We start from the raw sequence: 20,451 nt of genomic DNA, 5'->3' as shown, positions 1-20,451 counted from the left end.
TTGGGACACTAAAATGCAAAGTTCATATAAATTCTCCTATGTGAAATTCAGAACTGAAGTAGCTTTTGGTACAAATATTTCACCAGGACAGTGATTTGAAGCAGCATTGATTCCAATGCACAACTGTAGTAATTGTAGCTGAAAAACATAAATGCCACCTTCTCATACTTGCATCAAGGAAAAGACTCTGAGTCATATTTCATCCACATTCCTTAATGTCATCTTCAAACAAGTAGACAATCAAATACTTACAAATATATCTAAAGCCCACTGCCTAGACACAAAGTAAGAAATATTAATAAAAACAGACTTGTAATATACAAAAAGCTCGTGTGCTACAGACTATGATTACCTGGAGGTAGGAATTGCAGTTGGTTATTAGCTAATCGAAGATGACGTAAAGCTCTCAGACGACCAATTTCTGGGCAAACAATTTCTAAGGCATTGTCACTAAGATCCAAACACTGTAGTTTTACAAGGGACCCAATGGCTTCGAAGAGAAAAGAAGGGTAAAAGCATGATTAATTTGACCCAAGTGTTTTAACACCAAACTTTAATGCAAGTACTCCAAATTTAAATATTTTAATGCTTAATATCCCTGTCTCCAGGGCTGACATAATAGTAAAAACATATATCAAACTAAACTTTTTAAAAATTTTTATTAGAGTATAGTATCAAACTAAATTTATGAAGTGATAACACTTCTACCTTGATATAAAGTAAGTTTAAAAATAGCACGAATAAAAATGTTAAAACAATGTAAAAATTACTTGAATAAATAATTCATGAAATATATAAAGTCTTTTTTATCTAACCAAAATGCTTAACTGGATTTATTAAACTTAAAAGTTATCATTTTATTATTTACCCAATGACAGTTTATCTGATAATAAATTTTTACCTAACCATTATAACCATTTTAGACTTCTTAAATTTAATTTAATCGTAACAGTTAACTGGATTACTAATTAGAGGAAAAAAAGCTTTGAAACTAATAAAGATGCTCTATAATTAAAATTCCCTAATTTTCCAACCAAAATTGGTTTAAAGAGACAATCTGTTCTATTATTATAAACTATAATAGCACTATACTATCTGTTCTACTATTTAAACTATAGCACCTCCTAACTAAAAACTTGAAGTGCACGTACCTTCCGGAACCACAACTATGTTATTTGAGTGAAGATACCTAGAGGAAAAGAAGGGAAAAACAGCTGTTATCATTCAGTACTTCTGCTAGATAATCACTCTGTAAAATGCTCACTTAGAGATTTATCAAATATAAAGGGACCAGATTTTCTTTCATACCCTACTCTAAATGTGTAACACAAACTATATGGTCATCACGGATAATTAATAATACTTTGAGAATAATATTGTATGCTAGAATTGCAAATATTAAAACTATTTGCTAATTTAGTTGCTATTTTAAAATTAAAACATACACAATAAAGTATTTTTTTCAACCTCATAAAACAAATTACTAGTTTCTCTAGTTCATTTTAAATTATTCAGGTTTTCAGAAAAACATCTATTGTGTAGAGAAAAGTCAACACCTATTGTGTAAAGGAAAATGCAACTTTTAGTTTTTAAAGGATAACTTCACAAAATAATCAAAGATATTTCAAGCCAGTATGGAGAACCAAAAATGAAGCAATTAAATACTCATCATTTATGATATCTGTAGAAATATTCAACTGTCAAGGTACATAATATATTTCACAGCAAGAGGAATTTTGTAAATAAGAAATCAAATTCTTTTCTCAGAAAAAAAAAAGTCTACCCGGCTGACAAGTCCAGGCAAGTCTAAGTAAATAACATTCCCCACTGAAGTATCTTTAGCACTCTCTGGTGGAGACTTCATGCAATAGTCGGCAGCCAACTATTCAGAGCAAAACAACAGTGACCAATGAAAATCACATAATAATAATTTTAAAAATAAAATTAGATCATTGATTTTGAGGCCAGAGAACTAGATTTTGATAAAGTATTTTCAAACCTGTTGTCTTATTTATTATACCTCATAATCACTCTTCATATAGTATATCTTACATAGAATTTAAAATATTTCTTCTATATATTTTAGCCTGATATCAAATGTTAAAATGTCAATGACACAGAATAAGAAAGATACAAAATTAATAAATTTAAGAAGATTTTTATATGCTGGATTAAATCAATTCTGTGTAGGTATTAACTTGCTGGGCCTAACATAATTTAAACAATTACACCATTCTATGATTCATTTTATTCCTTGCCTTGTGTATACAGAATGATTCCATATTTTACTTTTTTTAGAATGTTTCCATATTTTAAAATCAATATTCTTTAAACATTACTTTTAGGAAGAAATATCTAACTACTTTAACAGATTACTCTAAAAATTCTTTATGCCGAAAGACTATATATATATATAAGTATACACACACATTTGCATGTATTACACAAAAGGCAGAGCGCCTAGACACCAAAATAGATAACTGATTTTTCAGTAATCCACAAAATTTTTGCCTCAACTCCAATTCTACCTACAAAAAAGGACCTTAAAATGTCCAAGTCAAAATATGAACTAAAGTACTATTATCATTAAAATCAAAAAGTATATTTTAACATAATAAATTTATCTACATTATAATGAAAAGCAGTAAATGGTAGTTTAGAATGTTCTCAATCCTGACTACACATTAGAATCACCAGTGGTCTTCAAACTATAGATGTCCAAGGCCATCTCAACTCAAGTTGCTCTGATGTGCAGCTGATGAAGAATCATCACTGGTAAAGTGGATCAGAGTAGGTTCTGGAGCCAGACTGCCTGTACCTTAATATCTATGTGACCAGGGGAAAATTACTGACCTTTTCACTTTCTTAATCTACAGAAGTAGAGGATAACAGCACCAACAACATAGGGATGCTGTGAGGATTAAATGAATTAATAAATGTAAAGCCCTTAGAACAGAGTTCCATGAATGCCACTGTTATAATTATTATTGTTATCATAAGTCATTTGTAATCAAAGGCTTAGCAATTTTAAGTCACTTCTGTCTACTTAATTTTTGTAATTTCAAAGTAGTTAAAATGTTAGTGTTTTGACGTAACTGGTTTTCATCATGTTATTTTTCTACTCAAATAATGCAGGAACTCCCATTCACTGCTGGTGGGAATGCATGACTGTACAGCCACTTTGGAAAATGGTTTGGCAGTTTTTTAATAAAATTAAATATAGATATTTACTTAATAGTAATATGGCAATGTCAGTTTCTTAGTCTTGACAAATGTTCAATGAAATTGTAAGATGTTAACAACAGGAGAAACCTGGGCATACTGGAACTCTGTACTTACTATCTTTACAACTTTTCTGTAAATAAAAACTGCTCCAAAATAAAAAAAAAAAAATTTTTTTATTAAAGGAACAGGACTTATACTTCCAGCCATGACGAAATAATAAGGACCAGATTTACCTAATTGTTATAAGCAACAAGAAAACCAGATGGAATATATGAAACAATTATTTTCTAATACTGACAAGAGGCAACTAGTACTATGTTCCCTGAGAGAGAAGAAACAAGTGAGGTGAGCCACACAATGTCCACAGATTTATGCCTGGAGGCAAATTGTGCACTGTGGTACAAAAATGGGATCCCAAACAAAGAATGAAGTCTCACTGAGTTATGAAGAAACATATCAGAGTTCAGGGAACCTGAGGCAGCTGGAAGTTGTGGGTACAGTTCTGGAGGAGAGGGCACTACTGAAAAAAAAAACTTCAAGGGATCCTTTGACTCTTAGCTGAATTCTATAATGCACTCCAGTCAAAAAGTAACTGAAAACCTATCAGCTGAACAGTCCACAGAGCTCATACAGGGCTAGAAAGCATTCAGGTTCTGAGCAGCAAGTGTACCAAATCCTTGTTGATCACTTGGTTCATTTAAACGAGATTCTAGAAAGGTCCTGTGTGGGTAATAGGGCTAAACTATCCCTTTAGTAGAAGTTACTCTAGACCTGTCCTAACAAGCATAAAGACAGGCCATGAAAGGATCAAATTAAATTGCAAATAACTGCAGGCCAGAACAAAGCACCACAAAAAGGAAGACAACAAAGTGTAGACACAGTAAAGTATTCATAAGGCCCAGCATCTAATCAAAAAGTGCTAAGAATTAGGAAAATGTGACCAATAACTAGGATAAAAAACAGTTAATACAAACGGAACCAGTATGACACAAATGATGGAATTAGCAAATAAGAACTTTAAAACAAAACAACTATAACAACTATATTCGGGTATTCAAAGAAAAATATAAACATTGTGAGAGAAATGTTAACATATAAAGAAGAACCAAATAGAGCTTCTAGAGATCAAATATACAACAAACTAAGTGAAAATCTCACTAGGTTGGATTAACAACTTACTAGATACTGAAGAAGAAAATACTACCAACCCTGAAGACAGGGAAATATAATATGTCCTAACTGAAGTACATTAAAAAAAAAAAGACTGAAAAGAATAGAACTGAACAGTGTGTCAGTGATTATGGGACCATATTAAACTAACAAACATGTAAGAGTCCCAGAAGCAGGGACCAGAGATAAGGGTATAGAAATAAATATCTAAAGAAATATATTTTAAAAATCCAAATTTGATGCAAACTATAAAGACACAAACCCAAGAAGCTCAATGAATGTCAAGGATAAAGAAAAAGAAAACCACAACAAAGTACATCAAAATCAAATCCCTGAAAACCAATAGAAGAATCAGACATTCTTCAAAGTAGCCCAAGGAAAAAAGACACATTACATACTGAGGAAGAAATATAGGAATGTCAGCAGATGTCTCTTCAGAAAGTATGCAAGCCAGAAGACAATAAACACCGTGAAAATGTTGAGAGAAAAAAAGTAACTGACAACCAAGAACTCTAATTCCAGAAGGCAAAACATACACATTTCAGAACTATGAAGATGAATGTAAAGCAAAAAACTATAAACTTTTAGAGAAAAAAAGCAGGAGAAAATCTTCAGGGTCTAGGACTAGACAAAGTTCTTAAATTTGACACTAAAAACATGATACATAAAAGCAAAAATTGACAAAGTGGATCTCATCAAAATGTAAAACTTCTGCTCTACAAAAGAACATGAAAATAGAAGTTATACAGAGGGAGAAAATATTTGTAAACAACCTATACAACCAAGGACTGTTTTCTAGAATATGTAAAGAACTCTTAAAACTCTTACAACTAAAGAAAAATATCCAAATAGAAAATGAGCAATAGACATGAACAGACATTTCACTGAAGAAAAGATAAAGATCACAAGTACTTGAAAAGATGTTAAATTAACGTTATAAGCCATTAGAGAAATACAAATTAAAACCATAATTAGATAAAACCACACATCTATCTGAATGACAAAAATTTAAAGTAATGACAACAAAATAATGCAGGTGAGATGTGGAGAAACTGAAACTATCACACATTGCCGGGGGAGAATGTAAAATGGTACAGCCAACCTGGGAAATTATTTGGCAGTTTTTAATGAAACTACAAATTCAGATCAAAAGTGGCAGAATAAAGACCTCCAAAAATTCTCTTTATTTGTAAAATCAACAATAATACTGGCAATAATTATCAGAAGCTACATGTACAGAACTCTGGAAATTAACCAAAGACTTGCAGTAATACAGGGAGGGTTTATGTAAGAAAAATGGCAAAAATCTCAGTAAGAAGACTAAGCTGTGAATTTTGGGGTATTTTTACTTGCCCCAGTCCTATACCCTACTCTCCACCTCTGCAGAAGCCTGGAAAATCACTTTGCTTTTCACTTCAATTGCAGTAGCCTGGCTAGTACCTAAAGGGGCAGAACCAAGTTGGAGTTCGTTTCCAGAGAACTGTCATTTGACTGTCTCATGGATCTCTGAAAGACCCCACTTGCAAGGCTGTTTTTAACTTGATCTGACTAGAAGCTTGCCCGGTACAAAAACCCTTTTTCCAATTGAGATAAATTACAGGCAATTGTTTAACTTCGCTGGTGCCTGAGGCACTAGATAACAGCTGGAGCAAACAATAGACAACCAAAAACCTTAAATGAAAAGGTTGGGGAGTTCCTTCCAGAGAACTTTGAAAAACTCTGACATATTTCTAGAAATCTAGGTCACATGCATGCCGGGAGCTGCACATATGCTCAGGAAAGACCCGAGAAGACCCTAAGCTCTCACCTCTGCTGGACTTGAAGTTCTACATAAGAAGTGAAGTCTAAGGCAAAGTTGTCAAGTGCCTAGATGAGAGGGGAAAGCATGCCACAATACATATACAGAGACCCTCAGCAAGGACTGGGAGACTTAGCAGATTCAGGTAGGTAAGGAAATCTCTGCTTGATCATTAGCTGACCACTAAGGTAACTGAGCACAAGAACAACACAAAGATGTCTTGTCTCATCACTTCTATTCAACATTCTATGTTCTAGCCAGGTCAACTAAGCAAGAAAAAGAAATAAAAGGCATACAGATCAGAAAAGAAGAAATACAACTCTTTACTGGTAGATGACTTGATCTTATATATAGAAAACCCCAAGGAATTCAACAACAAAAAAGAGCTAATGAATGAAGTTGGCAAGGTTGGAGGATATAATATCAATATACAAAAATCAACTGTATTTTTATATACTAGGTACTGAACAATTCTAAAGTGAAATTAAGAATATAGTTTTTGGGCTTCCCTGGTGGCGCAGTGGTTGAGAGTCCACCTGCCAATGCAGGGGACACGGGTTCGTGCCCCAGTCTGGGAAGATCCCACATGCCGCGGAGCGGCTGGGCCCGTGAGCCATGGCCGCTGAGTCTGCGCGTCTGGAGCCTGTGCTCTGCAACGGGAGAGGCCACAACAGTGAGAGGCCCGTGGGGGAAAAAAAAAAAAGAAGAATATAGTTCTATGTACAATAGCATCAAAAAGAAAAAATCTAAGAGAAGAAATTCAGCATTTTTACGCTGAAAAGTGTTCAATGTTCAAATTTTAAAACTGTTGAAGGAAACTGAAGACCTAAATAAATAGAAAGATATACCACATTCAAAAATTAGAAGACATAATACTGTTAAGATGGCAATAATCCACAAACTGATCTAAAGATTCAGTGTAGTCGTTATCAACAATCACATTTGGCGTTTTTTTTTTTTTTTTGCATGAATTGACAAGTGGATCTTAAAATTCACATGGAAATGCAAGGGATTTAGAATAGCTAAAACAATTTTGAAAAATAAGGATAATGTTGGAGGATCCATACTTCTCAATTTCAAAACTCACTACAAAGCTAGAGTAATCAAGTCTGCATGGTACTGGCAAAAAGATAAAACATACAGATCAATGGAACAGAAGTCAAAATCCAGAAACATGCCCATGTGTCTATGGTCAACTGATTTTTAACAAACATGCCAAGACAATTCAATGGGGAAAAGAGTAGCCTTCTCAATAAATGGTGGTGAGATAACTGGTTATCCCATGCAAAAACAGAACATAGACTTCCACATCATATCATATGCAAAAATTAATTCAAAATGGATCAAAGACCTAAATGTAAGAGCTAAAATTATACAACTCAAATAAGAAAAGAGGAATAAATCTTCATGACATTGGATTAGAAAGTTTCTCAGACATGACAACAAAACACAAGCAACCAAATAAAAATTTATCAAGAAAGTGAAAGATAAACCACAGAATGGGAGAAAATATTTGCAAATCATATATATCAGGGGTCCCCAACCCCCAGGTCGCAGACTGGTACTTGTCCGTGCCCTATTAGGAACCAGGCCGCACAGCAGGAGGTAAGCGACAGGCGAGCAAGAGAAGCTTCATCTGCCACTCCCCACTGCTCCCCATCGCTTGCATTACCACCTGAACCACCTGCCCCCACCCCGTCCGTGGAAAAATTGTCTTCCCCAATACCAGTCCTTGGTGCCAAAAAGGTTGGGGACTGCTGATATATGTGATAAGGGTCTGGTATTCCAAATACATAAAACACTCTTAGATAATAATTTTTAAATGGACAGCAGATTTGAATAGATTTCCCCAAGGAAAATATACAAATGCCCAATAAGCACAGGAAAAGACATCATTAGTCATTAGAAAAATACAAATGAAAACTACAAGATACCAGTTCACACCTATTAGGGAGTTACAAGGAATTGGGGGAGGGGAATGACTATTGATGGGTTTCTTTTGGGGTGATGAAAATGTTCTGGATTAGACAGTGATAATGGTTGCTCAACCTTGTTTATATACCAAAACCACTGAACCATACACTTTAAAAGTGTATGATTAAAATTTTATGGTACGTAAATTATATCTCAATTTAAAAAATGAAACATGCAATTTCCATGTGACTCAGCAATTACATTCTTAAGCATTTATCGCAGAGAAATGAAAACTTATTCACACACAAAAAAACATGTACATGAATGTTCATAGCAGCTAAAATTTCATAATAGCTAAAAACTGGAAACAACCAATATGTCCTTCAATAAGTGAGTGGATGAACAAACTCCATTACATCCACACTGTGAAATATAACCCAACAACATAAAGGAACTATTGGTACATGCAACAACTTAAATAGATCTCAAGGAAATTATGCTCAATGAAAAAAAAAGCCAGTCCTGAAAGGTTATATACTATATGATTTATATAACATAACAAATTAAAATGACAAAATCATAGAGATGGAGAACAGAGTAGTAGTTGCCAGGGTTTGGGGGACAGGGAGAATGTGATTATAAAAGGGTAGAAAATGATGAAAACTGAATAATATCAGTGGATTGTAGCAATGTCAGTTTCCTGGTGGTGATCTTATACTGTAGTTATACAAGACATGAACACCGGCAGAACCTCAAAGAGTACCCAAGGATGTTTACATATTATTTCTTAAGATTACGTGTGACTACCATTATCTCAAAGTAAAAAGTTTAATTTTTAAAAAAGGAGAAATAAAGACATTTTTCAGGCAAACCAAATCTGAGAGAATATATGAATTAATATTAAAGACTTTTTTTTCTCATTTTAAAATTTCTTTAATTGACAACTTAAATTCAAAATTATAATAGTGTATTTTGCCAGTTATCAATTTTGTCTCTCAGCTCCAAATCTACCTGCTATGCCATATTGGAGCTGGACCCTGTCAAAATTTCTCCTTTGCCAACTGATCTAATGTTAGGCCTAATGTTATCAAAAGAGGGTACTGGAGTGACTCTGCAAGATGAGAGTAGCAGGAAGGCATTTCCTTTCTGGGTCCAGTCCCCTTTCAATTTTTTATCCAGCACACAGCCAAGGCCCAGTAGTCCTCTTGGACAACCTTAAACTACATTCTCAAAGTGACCATGAAGTCACTTTTGTGGCATCTCAGGCTATTATCCTCAGGCCACACTCTCCCCATCCAACAATGCATTTCTATAAAGAACTTCAGTTGGCCTCAAGCAACTGTCTTCCCACCCTGTGGCTACTTCTGCGTTAGCTCTGCCATGCTCTCAGGCAATTGCCTCCTTCCTACCAGTCAGACTGTTTCTAATAGATCAGCTCTACATTACCAACACCGTCCTGAAACAGTGAGCTGATATTACAGATCTGCTCTGGCCTAACCAGATGGCAAGGTTCTTCACCACCAGAGCACTGTATGTTTTGTGGCAGCCACATCTTATTTGAAGAAGTCTAATCTCAGCCTAGGTTTGGGGCTCTCCTAAGTCTTTAGTTCCTTCATTGTCTACTTTCTCTTGGTCCAGATCTACTTTTTTGTACTTACTAATTAATTATGAATACCATGGAGTCCTCTTTTACCTCTTTTAGTAGTTAATAACATTTTACTAGTTAACAATTCTTTATATTACTTCTCCCTGCTTAAACAGGGGTATGGTTTCTATCTCCTAACTGGACCCTGACTGATATATACATGGTTTATACATACATAGATCTATCTCTCTCACAACACTCACACACATGTAAAACACAGGACAGTAGCACAAAGGATAGGAGCGATGAACTGAAAGTATTGATCTAAGGTTCTTATATTAAATGTGAAGTAGTATATTATGTGAAGGTAGATTATAATAGGTTAAAGAAACATAATATAAACCTTTCAACATTGAAATGAAGTAGAGTTAATAAATCAATAATAGTAAAATTTAATCCTAAATAACACAAAAATAATTTAAAAGAAGAAAAGTAAAGAGGGAAAAAATAACAAAGAACAACTGGGACAAACAGAAGACAAACTGTTAAGTTGGTGAACTTAAATTCAATCATATCAGTAATCATATTAAACATAAACAGTCTAAACACTCCAGTTAAATGAGCCAGATTGTTAGACTGGTCAAAATCAAAGAACCAACTAATGTTGACCTCAAGAAACCCACTTGAGTTATAGAGGCAGAAACAGATTAAAATAAAAGAATGCAAGCTCTAATTCCAGTACAGCAGAATAAACTCCTACTGGACCAATCCTCTGGCAACTAAAACACTGAACAACACACACAGACAAAATGAACCTAAGGCACTGCAAGAGTAAACAAACAAGCCAATTCTGAAGGAGAGTCAAAACTTATAAGAAAGAACGGCACTGGGTGATTCTGGGTTTCATTTAAAAAAAAAAAAAGCATTTAGTCTAAGGAAGGATACAGTTATCACAAAAAATGGCTAAAATTCCAATAGAAAACTGCAGTGTTGCTAGCCTAAAGGAGGACAGAGTTCAGGGCAACCATGGCCCCTGACAAATAAAGGGAGAATACCAGAAAAAAAAATAAAAGCCAGGGAGGGGAAACCCCAAATCCTATGTATAAACTTTGCCTAAATCAGTGGCTGACTGCAAAACCATTTACATGTGGAAGAAACTACAACTAAAGATAAAAGAACCAGACTGAGATTTCAGCTGCCTTCCAAGAGGCTGTTTACTGCTTGAGTCAAACCAGGTAAATTAATCACTGAAATATTGGGCTGGCCGGAAAGTTCGTTCGGGTTTTTCCATAAGATGTTATGGAAAAACCCAAACAAACTTTCCGGCCAGCCCAATAAAAACATCAACACTCTTTGATGAAATATAACAGATTCCAGTCTCCAAAACATATGTCCTCATTTGTCAGAATATAATCTAAAATCACTCAATATATGAAAACCCAGAAAAATGTCAACAACAACAATGGATAGCAATCTCAAGAAAAGACAGCAACCTCAGGAGACAAATACTTTTAAAGGGCTCAAAGAGGGCTTCCCTGGTGGCGCAGTGGTTGAGAGTCTGCCTGCTGATGCAGGGGACACAGGTTCGTGCCCCAGTCCAGGAGGATCCCACATGCCGCGGAGCGGCTGGGCCCGTGAGCCATGGGCACTGAGCCTGCGCGTCCGGGGCCTGTGCTCCGCAATGGGAGAGGCCACAACAGTGAGAGGCCTGCGTACTGCAAAAAAAAAAAAAAAAAAAGGGGGCTCAAAGAAATAAAAACCGTCAAGTTAGAATTCAACAGCCATTGTATAGATAATTCAGTGTGGAGTCTTATGGTGCAATCTTCTTCATCTTCATGATTGTTTCACCTTTTTGCCTGAAACCCCCAAGAATTTTTCCTTTAGCTTTAAAGTCTGAAAAAACCTTTGAAAAAATTTCACGCCCATTACTAACAAAAAAATCTTGAGAAAATAGGAATTAATAGTGTGGTAAGTAGCCCCTAGGATGGTCCCCAATGATCTCTGCTACCTGGCATTCAGGACCTTGTGTAATAGCCTCCCCTTGAGTGTTCATTAGATCTAGTGGCTCCCTTCTAAAGGACAGATATAGTAACAGTGACAGGATGCCACTTCCAAGATTAGGTCAGAAAGAGACTATGGCTCTTGTCTTGTATACCCTTTCTTGCTCTTCTGCTTGCTCACTCTGATGGAAATCAGCTGCCATGTTGTGAGCAACATAACAGAGGCTAAGTGGCAAGGAACTAAAGGAGTTCTCTGCCCAACAGCCAGCTAGGAACTGAGGCCCTCAGTCCAACGAACTGCAAGAAATTGGTTGAATCCTGCCAACAACCACATGAGTGAACACAGAAGAGGATCTTTCTTCAGTTGAGCTTTCAGGTAAGTCAGCAGCCCTGGGCAACAATCTTGATTAGAGACTTGAAAGAGACATTGAAGCAAAGGCACCCAGCTAAGCCAAGCCCAGATTCTGGACCTTCAGAAAATATCAGAGAATAAGTGTTTATTCTTTTAAGCACACCTACATTTTAAGCAAGTACATTTTGGGTAATCTGTTAAGCAGCAATAGATTACTAACACAGATGGATATTTACTGAACACAAAAGAATTGTGTTAACTGTAAAGCCAGCATCTTTCTTAGTGGGGAAAACCTGGAGGTATTCCCACTAAGGTCAGAAAGATGACAAGGATGCCCACTACCTCAAGTACAATTTCACACTGCCCTGGAGAGGGACTAGCCAATGCAATCAGAATAGAGAAGATAATTAAAGATTTGGAAAAGAAGAAATAACACTGTCTGTATTTTCAGACATGAGAGTATACCTGGAAAACTCTGGAGAATCAATGATAAAACTAACTCAAACAATAAAAGATTTCAGGAAGGAGCAAGATATAAAGTTAACATGCAAAAACCCATAGTGCTCCTATATACAAAAAATAGCCAGTTAGAAGATATAACAGATAAGAAAAATCATTTACACAGCAAAAAAAAAAAATATTTAGGAACAAACTATTAGAAATGTTCAAAATCTATATGAAGAAAAATATAAAGCACCTATTAAGGACAGAAAAGTAGACCTAAAAAAATGTTAAGTCATCCTTGTTCTTGGAAATACACACTGAAGTATTTAAGGGTAAAGAACCACAATGTATGTAACTTTTTCTCAAAAGCTTCAGAAAAAAAATAAATACACATATAATATGTATAAAGAGAATGAAAGCAAAAACTTGATAAAGCAAATGGGGTAGAACATCACCAAAGATGTTTAAACTGAACCTAATCCAGAGGAAACAATCAGACAAATCCAGACATCTACTTCAAAAAGATATTTTTTGGGGAAAATTGGGATAATTTAAATACGAACTATATATTAGATGATATTATTGAAATAATATTACTTTTCTTAGGCCTAAAAACAATACAATTACGTGCAAAAACGTCTTTATTCTTAGGAGATACATACTAATGTATTTAGGGGTAAAGTATAATGTGTGTGAGAGAGGGAAAGAAGGAAGGCGGAGGGAGAGAGCGAGAGTAAAGAGAGGGTAGGAAAGGCAAAGAGAGAAAGGAAATGTGGCAAAATGTTAAGTGGTTAAATTTAGGTGAAGACTGAACAGTTGATCCTTGAACAACATGGGTCTGAACTACACAAGTCCATTTATACTCTGATTTTTTTTTTCAACAAGTACCTACTACAGTTCTACACCATCTGAGGTTGGGTGAGTCCACAGATGTGGAACTGTGGATATGGAGAGCCGACTATAAAGTTATACTTGGATTTTCAACTATGAGGGAGTGGCACCTCTAACCCCCATGTTGTTCAAGAATCAATTGTATGGATGCTCATTGTACTATGCTTTCAACTTTTTTGTTGGTTTGAAATTTTTTAAAATAAAAGGATGGATAAAAAAGAAAACGACAGAGACTCCCGGCTTATAGAGGAAGGTGTAAAGTTAGCTTTCCCTACTTTACCTCCTGAAAATCATACCAAATAATAAAAGGAACAAGGAAAGGTGATGCAAATTCCTCCTTCAACGGAATTAGACGGGTAGAAAGAAAGGGAAATACAAGATATTGAAATTTCTTATCTTCTTTAGTGAACAGATACTTGAAGTTGATGTACTAAAAAACAAAGGTGTAAACATTATTTAGTATTATGGAGGTAAATCATCAACAGAACTAAAACAAATGTAGGATGTAAGGAAGGGGTCTTTTACTCTATATTTTAAATCTTTTATACCATCAGACTGTTTATATCAGTATCACATGTAGTAGTAGTAACAATAATAATAATAAATATTCCCAATTACATGGAGTATCCAGAAGGATTCTGTGACAAAGATGCTGCCCCCAGAAAAAAATGTATCTTTCATCACCTTCACTACCCTGAAGTAAGATATTTAAAACACAAATTTAAATGGTAAAATACTTTAAAATACTATTGGGTTTAGCAGAACCACAGGTCTACCTACATGAGCACCATGATCATAATACCAAAAAATAATAAATTAATACATTAAAATTGTATTTCCCATTATTTCAAATAACTTAAAATTATGTTCATTCTTGTCTTTTAAAAAAATTTGAATAAGCAGACTCACAGTTCCACAAGGTTTGGAAGCTTCTGAGCAAGGTTTTCTGGCTGAAAATTAAAAACTCAGAATTAAATTTTATTTTTGAAAAATGTATAAACATTTCTAAATAGCTTAAACACAAAGTACTATCTTTTGAAGGGCGGTGAATTTTCAGAAAATGTGAAAATAATAAATCAGCAGGTCTGGGTTTATACTTACATAGACCATACTACAATTTAAATTTATACATTTGAACAGAAACCAGATCTCATACTCCACAATCATGGAAGAAATGAAAATGTTTTTAACAGACAAAGACAGAGGGAATAACACTATGTGACGTCGGAGCCAGAGATTGGAGTGATGCAGCTGCAAAGTCAAGGAACACCGCTGGCAACCTCCAGAAGCTCAGAGAAAGGAACAGATTCTTCCTCAGAGCCACGAGAAGAAACCAACCCAGCCAACACCTTGATTTTGAACTTCTGCCCTCCAGAACTGTGAGACAATCAATTTCTGTTATTTTAAGTCACATAGCCTGTGTAATTTGTTATAGCAGCCATAAGAAAATAACACCTACCCCCCGCCAAACCAAAATCCCAAATTGCACCTCAGGAGGAAGAAACTAAAATCCCTGGGGGCTGACATCAAAACCTAACCAAACTCAGGATAAAAAGAGTAAGCTGGAGCTCAGGTGGTCTAAGGGAGTGTCACATCTGGCCCAAGTTCTAAGTTCGGAGTAGGAGTGTGATATGGCAGGGATAGGAAACTGGCCATTGGGAGGAGAGGAAGGGAGATGGGTCTAGGTCTCTTACACAGAGTCATAGCTCTGGAAGGACTGGCTATTCCATGAAAAGAATCCTAGAAAAATTCCAGTCGTAGACTGAAAGCAGACTTCTCCCTGCTGGAGGCCCTGGGTAGAAGGAAAAGCCTCCTGTAAGTAACTGAAAGTCAGCCTGCATCTCTCACACATGCACATGCACACAGATACACATAAACACAAAGACAGGAGTTGTTAAAGCTAAAGGAGCACACTGAGTTAGGAGTAATTTTTTTTTATTCTACATTAAAACATACTGTAGAGTTAAACTAAATATCAGTAACAAAGAATCAGGAATGACTTTTTAAAAGAAATTATGTCTAACCTGAGGCTTGAAAGACAAATATAAATTATCAGAGGTTGCCATGGAGCGGGGAGGAGAAAGTTCTGGTTAGCTTTGTAGGCACATGAAGCAACATATGAAAAGACAAAAAGAGAGGTATGTTTGGGAAATCAAAAATATAATTTTTTCTGCTGTAACTCCCCAACAGTACTCATGACAAAAATCTTATATTTTCAAACACTTGTTATAAAAACAATTGTGTCAACAGAAAAACAAAAGTTTGGGGGACTATAAAGTTTTAGATTTGTAACAAATAATTTTTCTGAGAGAAATTTATAAACAGTGATTATCATTAGGAAAAGGACCAGTGTTGCTATTCTCCATCTACTTTTTTATCATCTGAATCTTTAACAATGAGCATGTATGTCTTTTAAATTAAAAAAAAATAAATTTTAAAATGTAGTATTTAAATTGCTACATAATTGAGTAACCAATCATATGATATGCAATTTAGGTTCTAAACACTCAATAAGAGAAATGCCATTAGTTTGGTATTTCTGGGCCATCAGGTATGAAGGTATATGATTTTGCAGAGAGTACCAAGGAACAGATCACTAAAGGCTTATATTTTATATTGAGGAAAAACTATGTTTAAAAATCTTGAACACAATGGAAATCCACTAGTTTATTTTAATCAAGGAAATAAAACTATTAATTTCATATAGGTATATTGATGTATTTAAATACTTAGCAACGGTATCCCAAGCTACTTACACATATAATATCCTCGCCCTTTTACAATAAAATAGCACTGAATATGAATACTGTTTATGAAGTCAGTGAAACATTTATTGAGTTCCCACTTTTGATAAAACCACATTTTGTTTTCAAATGCTGAATGCTGTGATTCCCTTTCCCCCATGTTTTGACATCAATTATCTGCAATGAGGTCCTTCATGAATGGTCTTTCCTTGAATGTTGCTCTTGGATCTGTCCAAGTCCCCAAAATGTTTCTTCTAGTACTGGTATCTCGCCTAGTAAGAGGAATATACACTTCCACTTATGGGCGTACTTACAAAGCATCCCAGGCAAACTAAAGCACTCTGTGGGTGGTGGAGGGGAGATAAGAGGCTTAATAGTTGTTCCTCTAAAAAGGAAAGGCTTGTCCAGAAAAGAAGTGGTATTAGACCCTCATCTAGTTTGATCTGCTACAATATCAGTATCATATCTGGCTAACTAAAGGACCCATGGTCATTCTTTCCAGATGCCTACTTGTCTCCATCAGACAGAATCGCAATTTTTCCATGACAAACTAGTTACCTCTTTGAGCTATTTAGCTACACACACAATTAAGCACTGAATAATGTTCCTGCTGCCATTAGTGCATCACTATGTCTTTATTAGTAAGTATCCTGAGTTTTAATTTAAAAATAAGCACACCAACCTTGAGAAAACTGCAGTTCATCAGAATACTGGGTTTTAAAAAACCCCAAAAGCCTGGTAAATAATCAGCCTGCTGCAAAGGCTGTGGCTGACACCTACTGGTGTTCTATAATACATTCTCTGCTATATAGTGGCACATTTTAGCAATGTAACTGAATAATATAAGAGAAATATTATACATTTTAATTTTTCTATTTCCATAGTTTATGAAAAGTGGGTAAGAGACTGGACAACTATATGTTAACATCAACATTTTTGTTACTCTGCGGGTAACTAAGCTCTAATGCTGGATTACAGATGCCACACAAACTAGTTTATCTTGATTTATAGGATTTAGTCTATTAAGTTTTAAAATGTTTTTAAATTTTAAAATCCTGATAGACAAAAGTAATAACCTTAGGGCTTCCCTGGTGGCGCAGTGGTTGAGAGTCCGCCTGCCGATGCAGGGGACACGGGTTCGCGCCCCGGTCCGGGAAGATCCCACATGCCGCGGAGTGGCTGGGCCCGTGAGCCATGGCCGCTGAGCCTGCGCGTCCGGAGCCTGTGCTCCGCGACGGGAGAGGCCACAACAGTGAGAGGCCTGCGTACCGCAAAAAAAAAAAAAAAAAAAAAAAAAAAAAGTAATAACCTTAAAGTGCCTTGCAAAACTGTTATTACTAATATTTCCTTCTTTTTCACAATTTTGACATACAAAAGTTTTAATAAACAATCTGTACCCAAATTCCTTGAGTATGAATACTTCCTACTAAACTACTTAAAAATTGTTTTATAAATTAAGACAAAATTCTCTTCATTAAATCTCATACTATCACTTAACTGAACAATTTTTTCTTTACAAATAATGTAAAGGTAAACTTCAGCAAGCACAGTTAGTATAAAATTTACCTCAAATTTTGAATCAATTATGCTTTACCATGTCCTTTTACGGAGAACTTTCAACCCCCTTAAATGGGAATGTTTTAAAATTGCGTATCTTGGAACAAATATTTCAAATATGTTGCAAACACATGTTCAATCCTGTCCTCTTGTAGTGACTGTGCACTACTTACTTTCTTTTCTTCTCCTTCTGGGCAGCTGGTAGGATTACACTTCTCTCTTCAAGCTCGACGTGGCTAAGTGACTTGCTTCGGTCAATGGAATTATGTCAAAGTAGAGGCCTTAGAGAGCTTGAGCACGAAAGGTCCACAGTGACCTTTATCAGCTTTCATCCCTGAGTAAAGATACCATGAACCAAAGTCGCCGAGAGATCTGAGAGAGTAGTGCAGCATGAATGAGAAATCATTGTGCTGTTACAAACCACTAGGATTCAGAGTTCTGCAAAACCTGCCATCCAGCCTCTAACAACACATTTTAAAGAAGTCATGAATTAAGTGCATAGTTTTTACAGCAGTTATAAAAAGTAGAATAAAGTCAGACTTCTACCTCACACCATATACAAAAGTTAACTAAAAATTAACTAAAAACGGATCAATGACTTATATCTAAGAGCTAAAACCATAAAACTCATAGAAGAAAACATGGGTAAATCTTCACGATCATGGATTTGGCAATGGATTCATAGATATGAAACCCAAAGCAGGAGTAACAATAGAAAAAATGGATAAACTGGACTTCATCAAAATTTAAAATTTTTGTGCATAAAAGGACATTTCAAGAAAGTGAAAAGGCAATATATAGAAGAAAATATCTGCAAATCATATAACCAATGGGGTCTAGCATTCAGAATATATAAAGAACACTTACAACTCAACCACAAAAAAACAAACAACCCAATTGGAAACAGGCAAAGGATTTGAAAAGACATTCTTTAAAGAAGATATGCAAATGGTCAAAAAGCACACGAAAAGACACCCAAATTCATTAGCATTAGGGAAATGCAAATCAAAGCCACAATGAGGTACCACTTCAAAACCACCAGGATAGCCATAATTTGTTAAAAATGTAAAATAACAACTATTGACAAGGATGTGGAGAAACTGGAACCCTTGTACATTGCTGGCAGTAATGTAAAATGGTTCAGCCACCGTAGAAAACAGTTTGGCTGTTCCTCAAAAAGTTAAACATAGAATTGCCATAAGACTCCATAATTCTACTCCTAAATATATACCCAAAATAATTAAAAACAGGTACTTAAACATGTACATGTACACCCATGCTCATAGCAGCACTGTTCATAATAACCATAAGGTGGGAACAGCCCAAATGTCCATCAATGGATTAACAGATAAACAAATTATAGTATACTCATACAGTGGAATCTAATTAAGTCATAAGAAGGAATGAAGGAATGATACATGCTACCACTTGGATGAACCTTGAGAACATTTTGCTAAGTGAAAAGAAGCCCTACACAAAAGGTGACATACTGAATGATCCCATTTATACGAAATATCCAAAATAGATAAATCCAGGGAGATAGAACACAGATTGCTGGTTGCAGAGCTGGGGTGTGGAGGAGAGTGGGGAGAAACTGCTTAATGGATAAGGGGTTTTCCTTTGGAGTCATGGATATGTTTGGAGCTAGAAAGAGGTGGTGGTTGTGCAACACTGTGAATATACTAAATGTTACTTAATTTTTCACTTTAAAATGGTTAATTTTACATTATGTCAATTTCACCTCAATAAATTATTTTTAATTTTAATAAAGTTAATAAAGTTTTGGTACTGAAGGCAAAAAGTACTTCATTCAAAAACCACCACAACATACTCAACAAGCTTTCTAGTTGGATTAATAATTTGGTGTCACTGCTTCTGGGCAAGCATACAGCAAGGGTTAAATACCATGTGGCTATATGAAAACAACTAAGGTAAACCTCTTTTACTACCAGGAATATTATTTCATTCCTCCTCCAGTATTTCTCCCTCTTTTATATATGCTATAGAGGAGGATCTCTCAGCAGGAAAGTCAGAAGCTCCGGCAGGCTAATGGGAACAGAGAGAAATTAGCAGCACCACCTTTCCTTGTCCACAATAGCAGAAAGGCCCTCCACAGTCCTACTCACCATTTGCTCCCCAATGTCCCTTACCATTTACCCTCTTGTCTCTTGGCTCACTTCCCATTAACTACTCATTTTCCTCTTTTAAAATTTCTCTCCAAATAAACATTAAGCAGACCAAAAAAGCATGAGCCTGTCTTAAACACTTGTCATATTTCCTTGGTGTTTCCGGGAGATAGAAAAACACATCAGATTCTCAATATCTGCATCTACCATCATCAAAATCTCTGATGGTTAAATTCCTTTCTTCTGAAACAAGTGACACAAAGGAATGTTATTAAGTATCGTTTTCATCTGAATTATCCTAGAAAGCCTGACACACATTTTGGGAGGAGAGGGATGAGGGGAGGTGCCAGGGAGAGGGAGAAGAGGCAATAAGAAACGTGCTTAAGAGCATTAACAGCTCACTAACCCCTCCTAACAAGGGCTGTGCAATCACTGTTAGGTCAAGGACCACTAGAAGTTACCACTGACATCCTGTTTCCCAGCAAAAATGTAATGACTACACTGGGCAAATAATGAGTAATCTAGTCATAAGCAATACAAAAAGATAATCCCAAACATATGTCAGTGTTTTATGGGAAAGTGCAAATTTTGATTATTTGGATATGAAAGCATAGCATCTTTAGGGTTTTTTGTTTATTTTCTTGG

At 35.5% G+C, this 20,451-nt stretch overlaps 1 protein-coding gene across 6 annotated transcripts in view; it reads right to left on the bottom strand.

Annotated features, from left to right (window-relative positions):
• LRRC28 (leucine rich repeat containing 28) overlaps window positions 1–20,451 on the bottom strand; it is a 183,398-nt gene that overhangs the window by 149,706 nt on the left and 13,241 nt on the right. For 5 of the 6 annotated variants that reach the window (XR_007475602.1, XR_007475599.1, XR_007475600.1 and 2 more), the window contains exons 3-5: window positions 14,289–14,329; window positions 1,152–1,189; window positions 353–490 (exon numbers count right to left, since the gene is read on the bottom strand). Coding sequence is in view for 1 of the 6 variants with exons in the window: in XM_004271656.4 (XP_004271704.1) it covers window positions 353–490; window positions 1,152–1,189; window positions 14,289–14,329 (217 nt within the window). In the remaining 5 variants the exon portion in view is untranslated. The remainder of the gene's footprint in view (window positions 1–352; window positions 491–1,151; window positions 1,190–14,288; window positions 14,330–20,451) is intronic. The other variant, XR_007475603.1, reaches the window with a different exon arrangement.

Source organism: Orcinus orca, chromosome 2, assembly GCF_937001465.1.
Source record: "Orcinus orca chromosome 2, mOrcOrc1.1, whole genome shotgun sequence".
In the NCBI taxonomy this organism is placed as follows: Eukaryota; Metazoa; Chordata; class Mammalia; order Artiodactyla; family Delphinidae; genus Orcinus; species Orcinus orca.
This window is presented reverse-complemented; position numbering and strand designations above follow the sequence as displayed.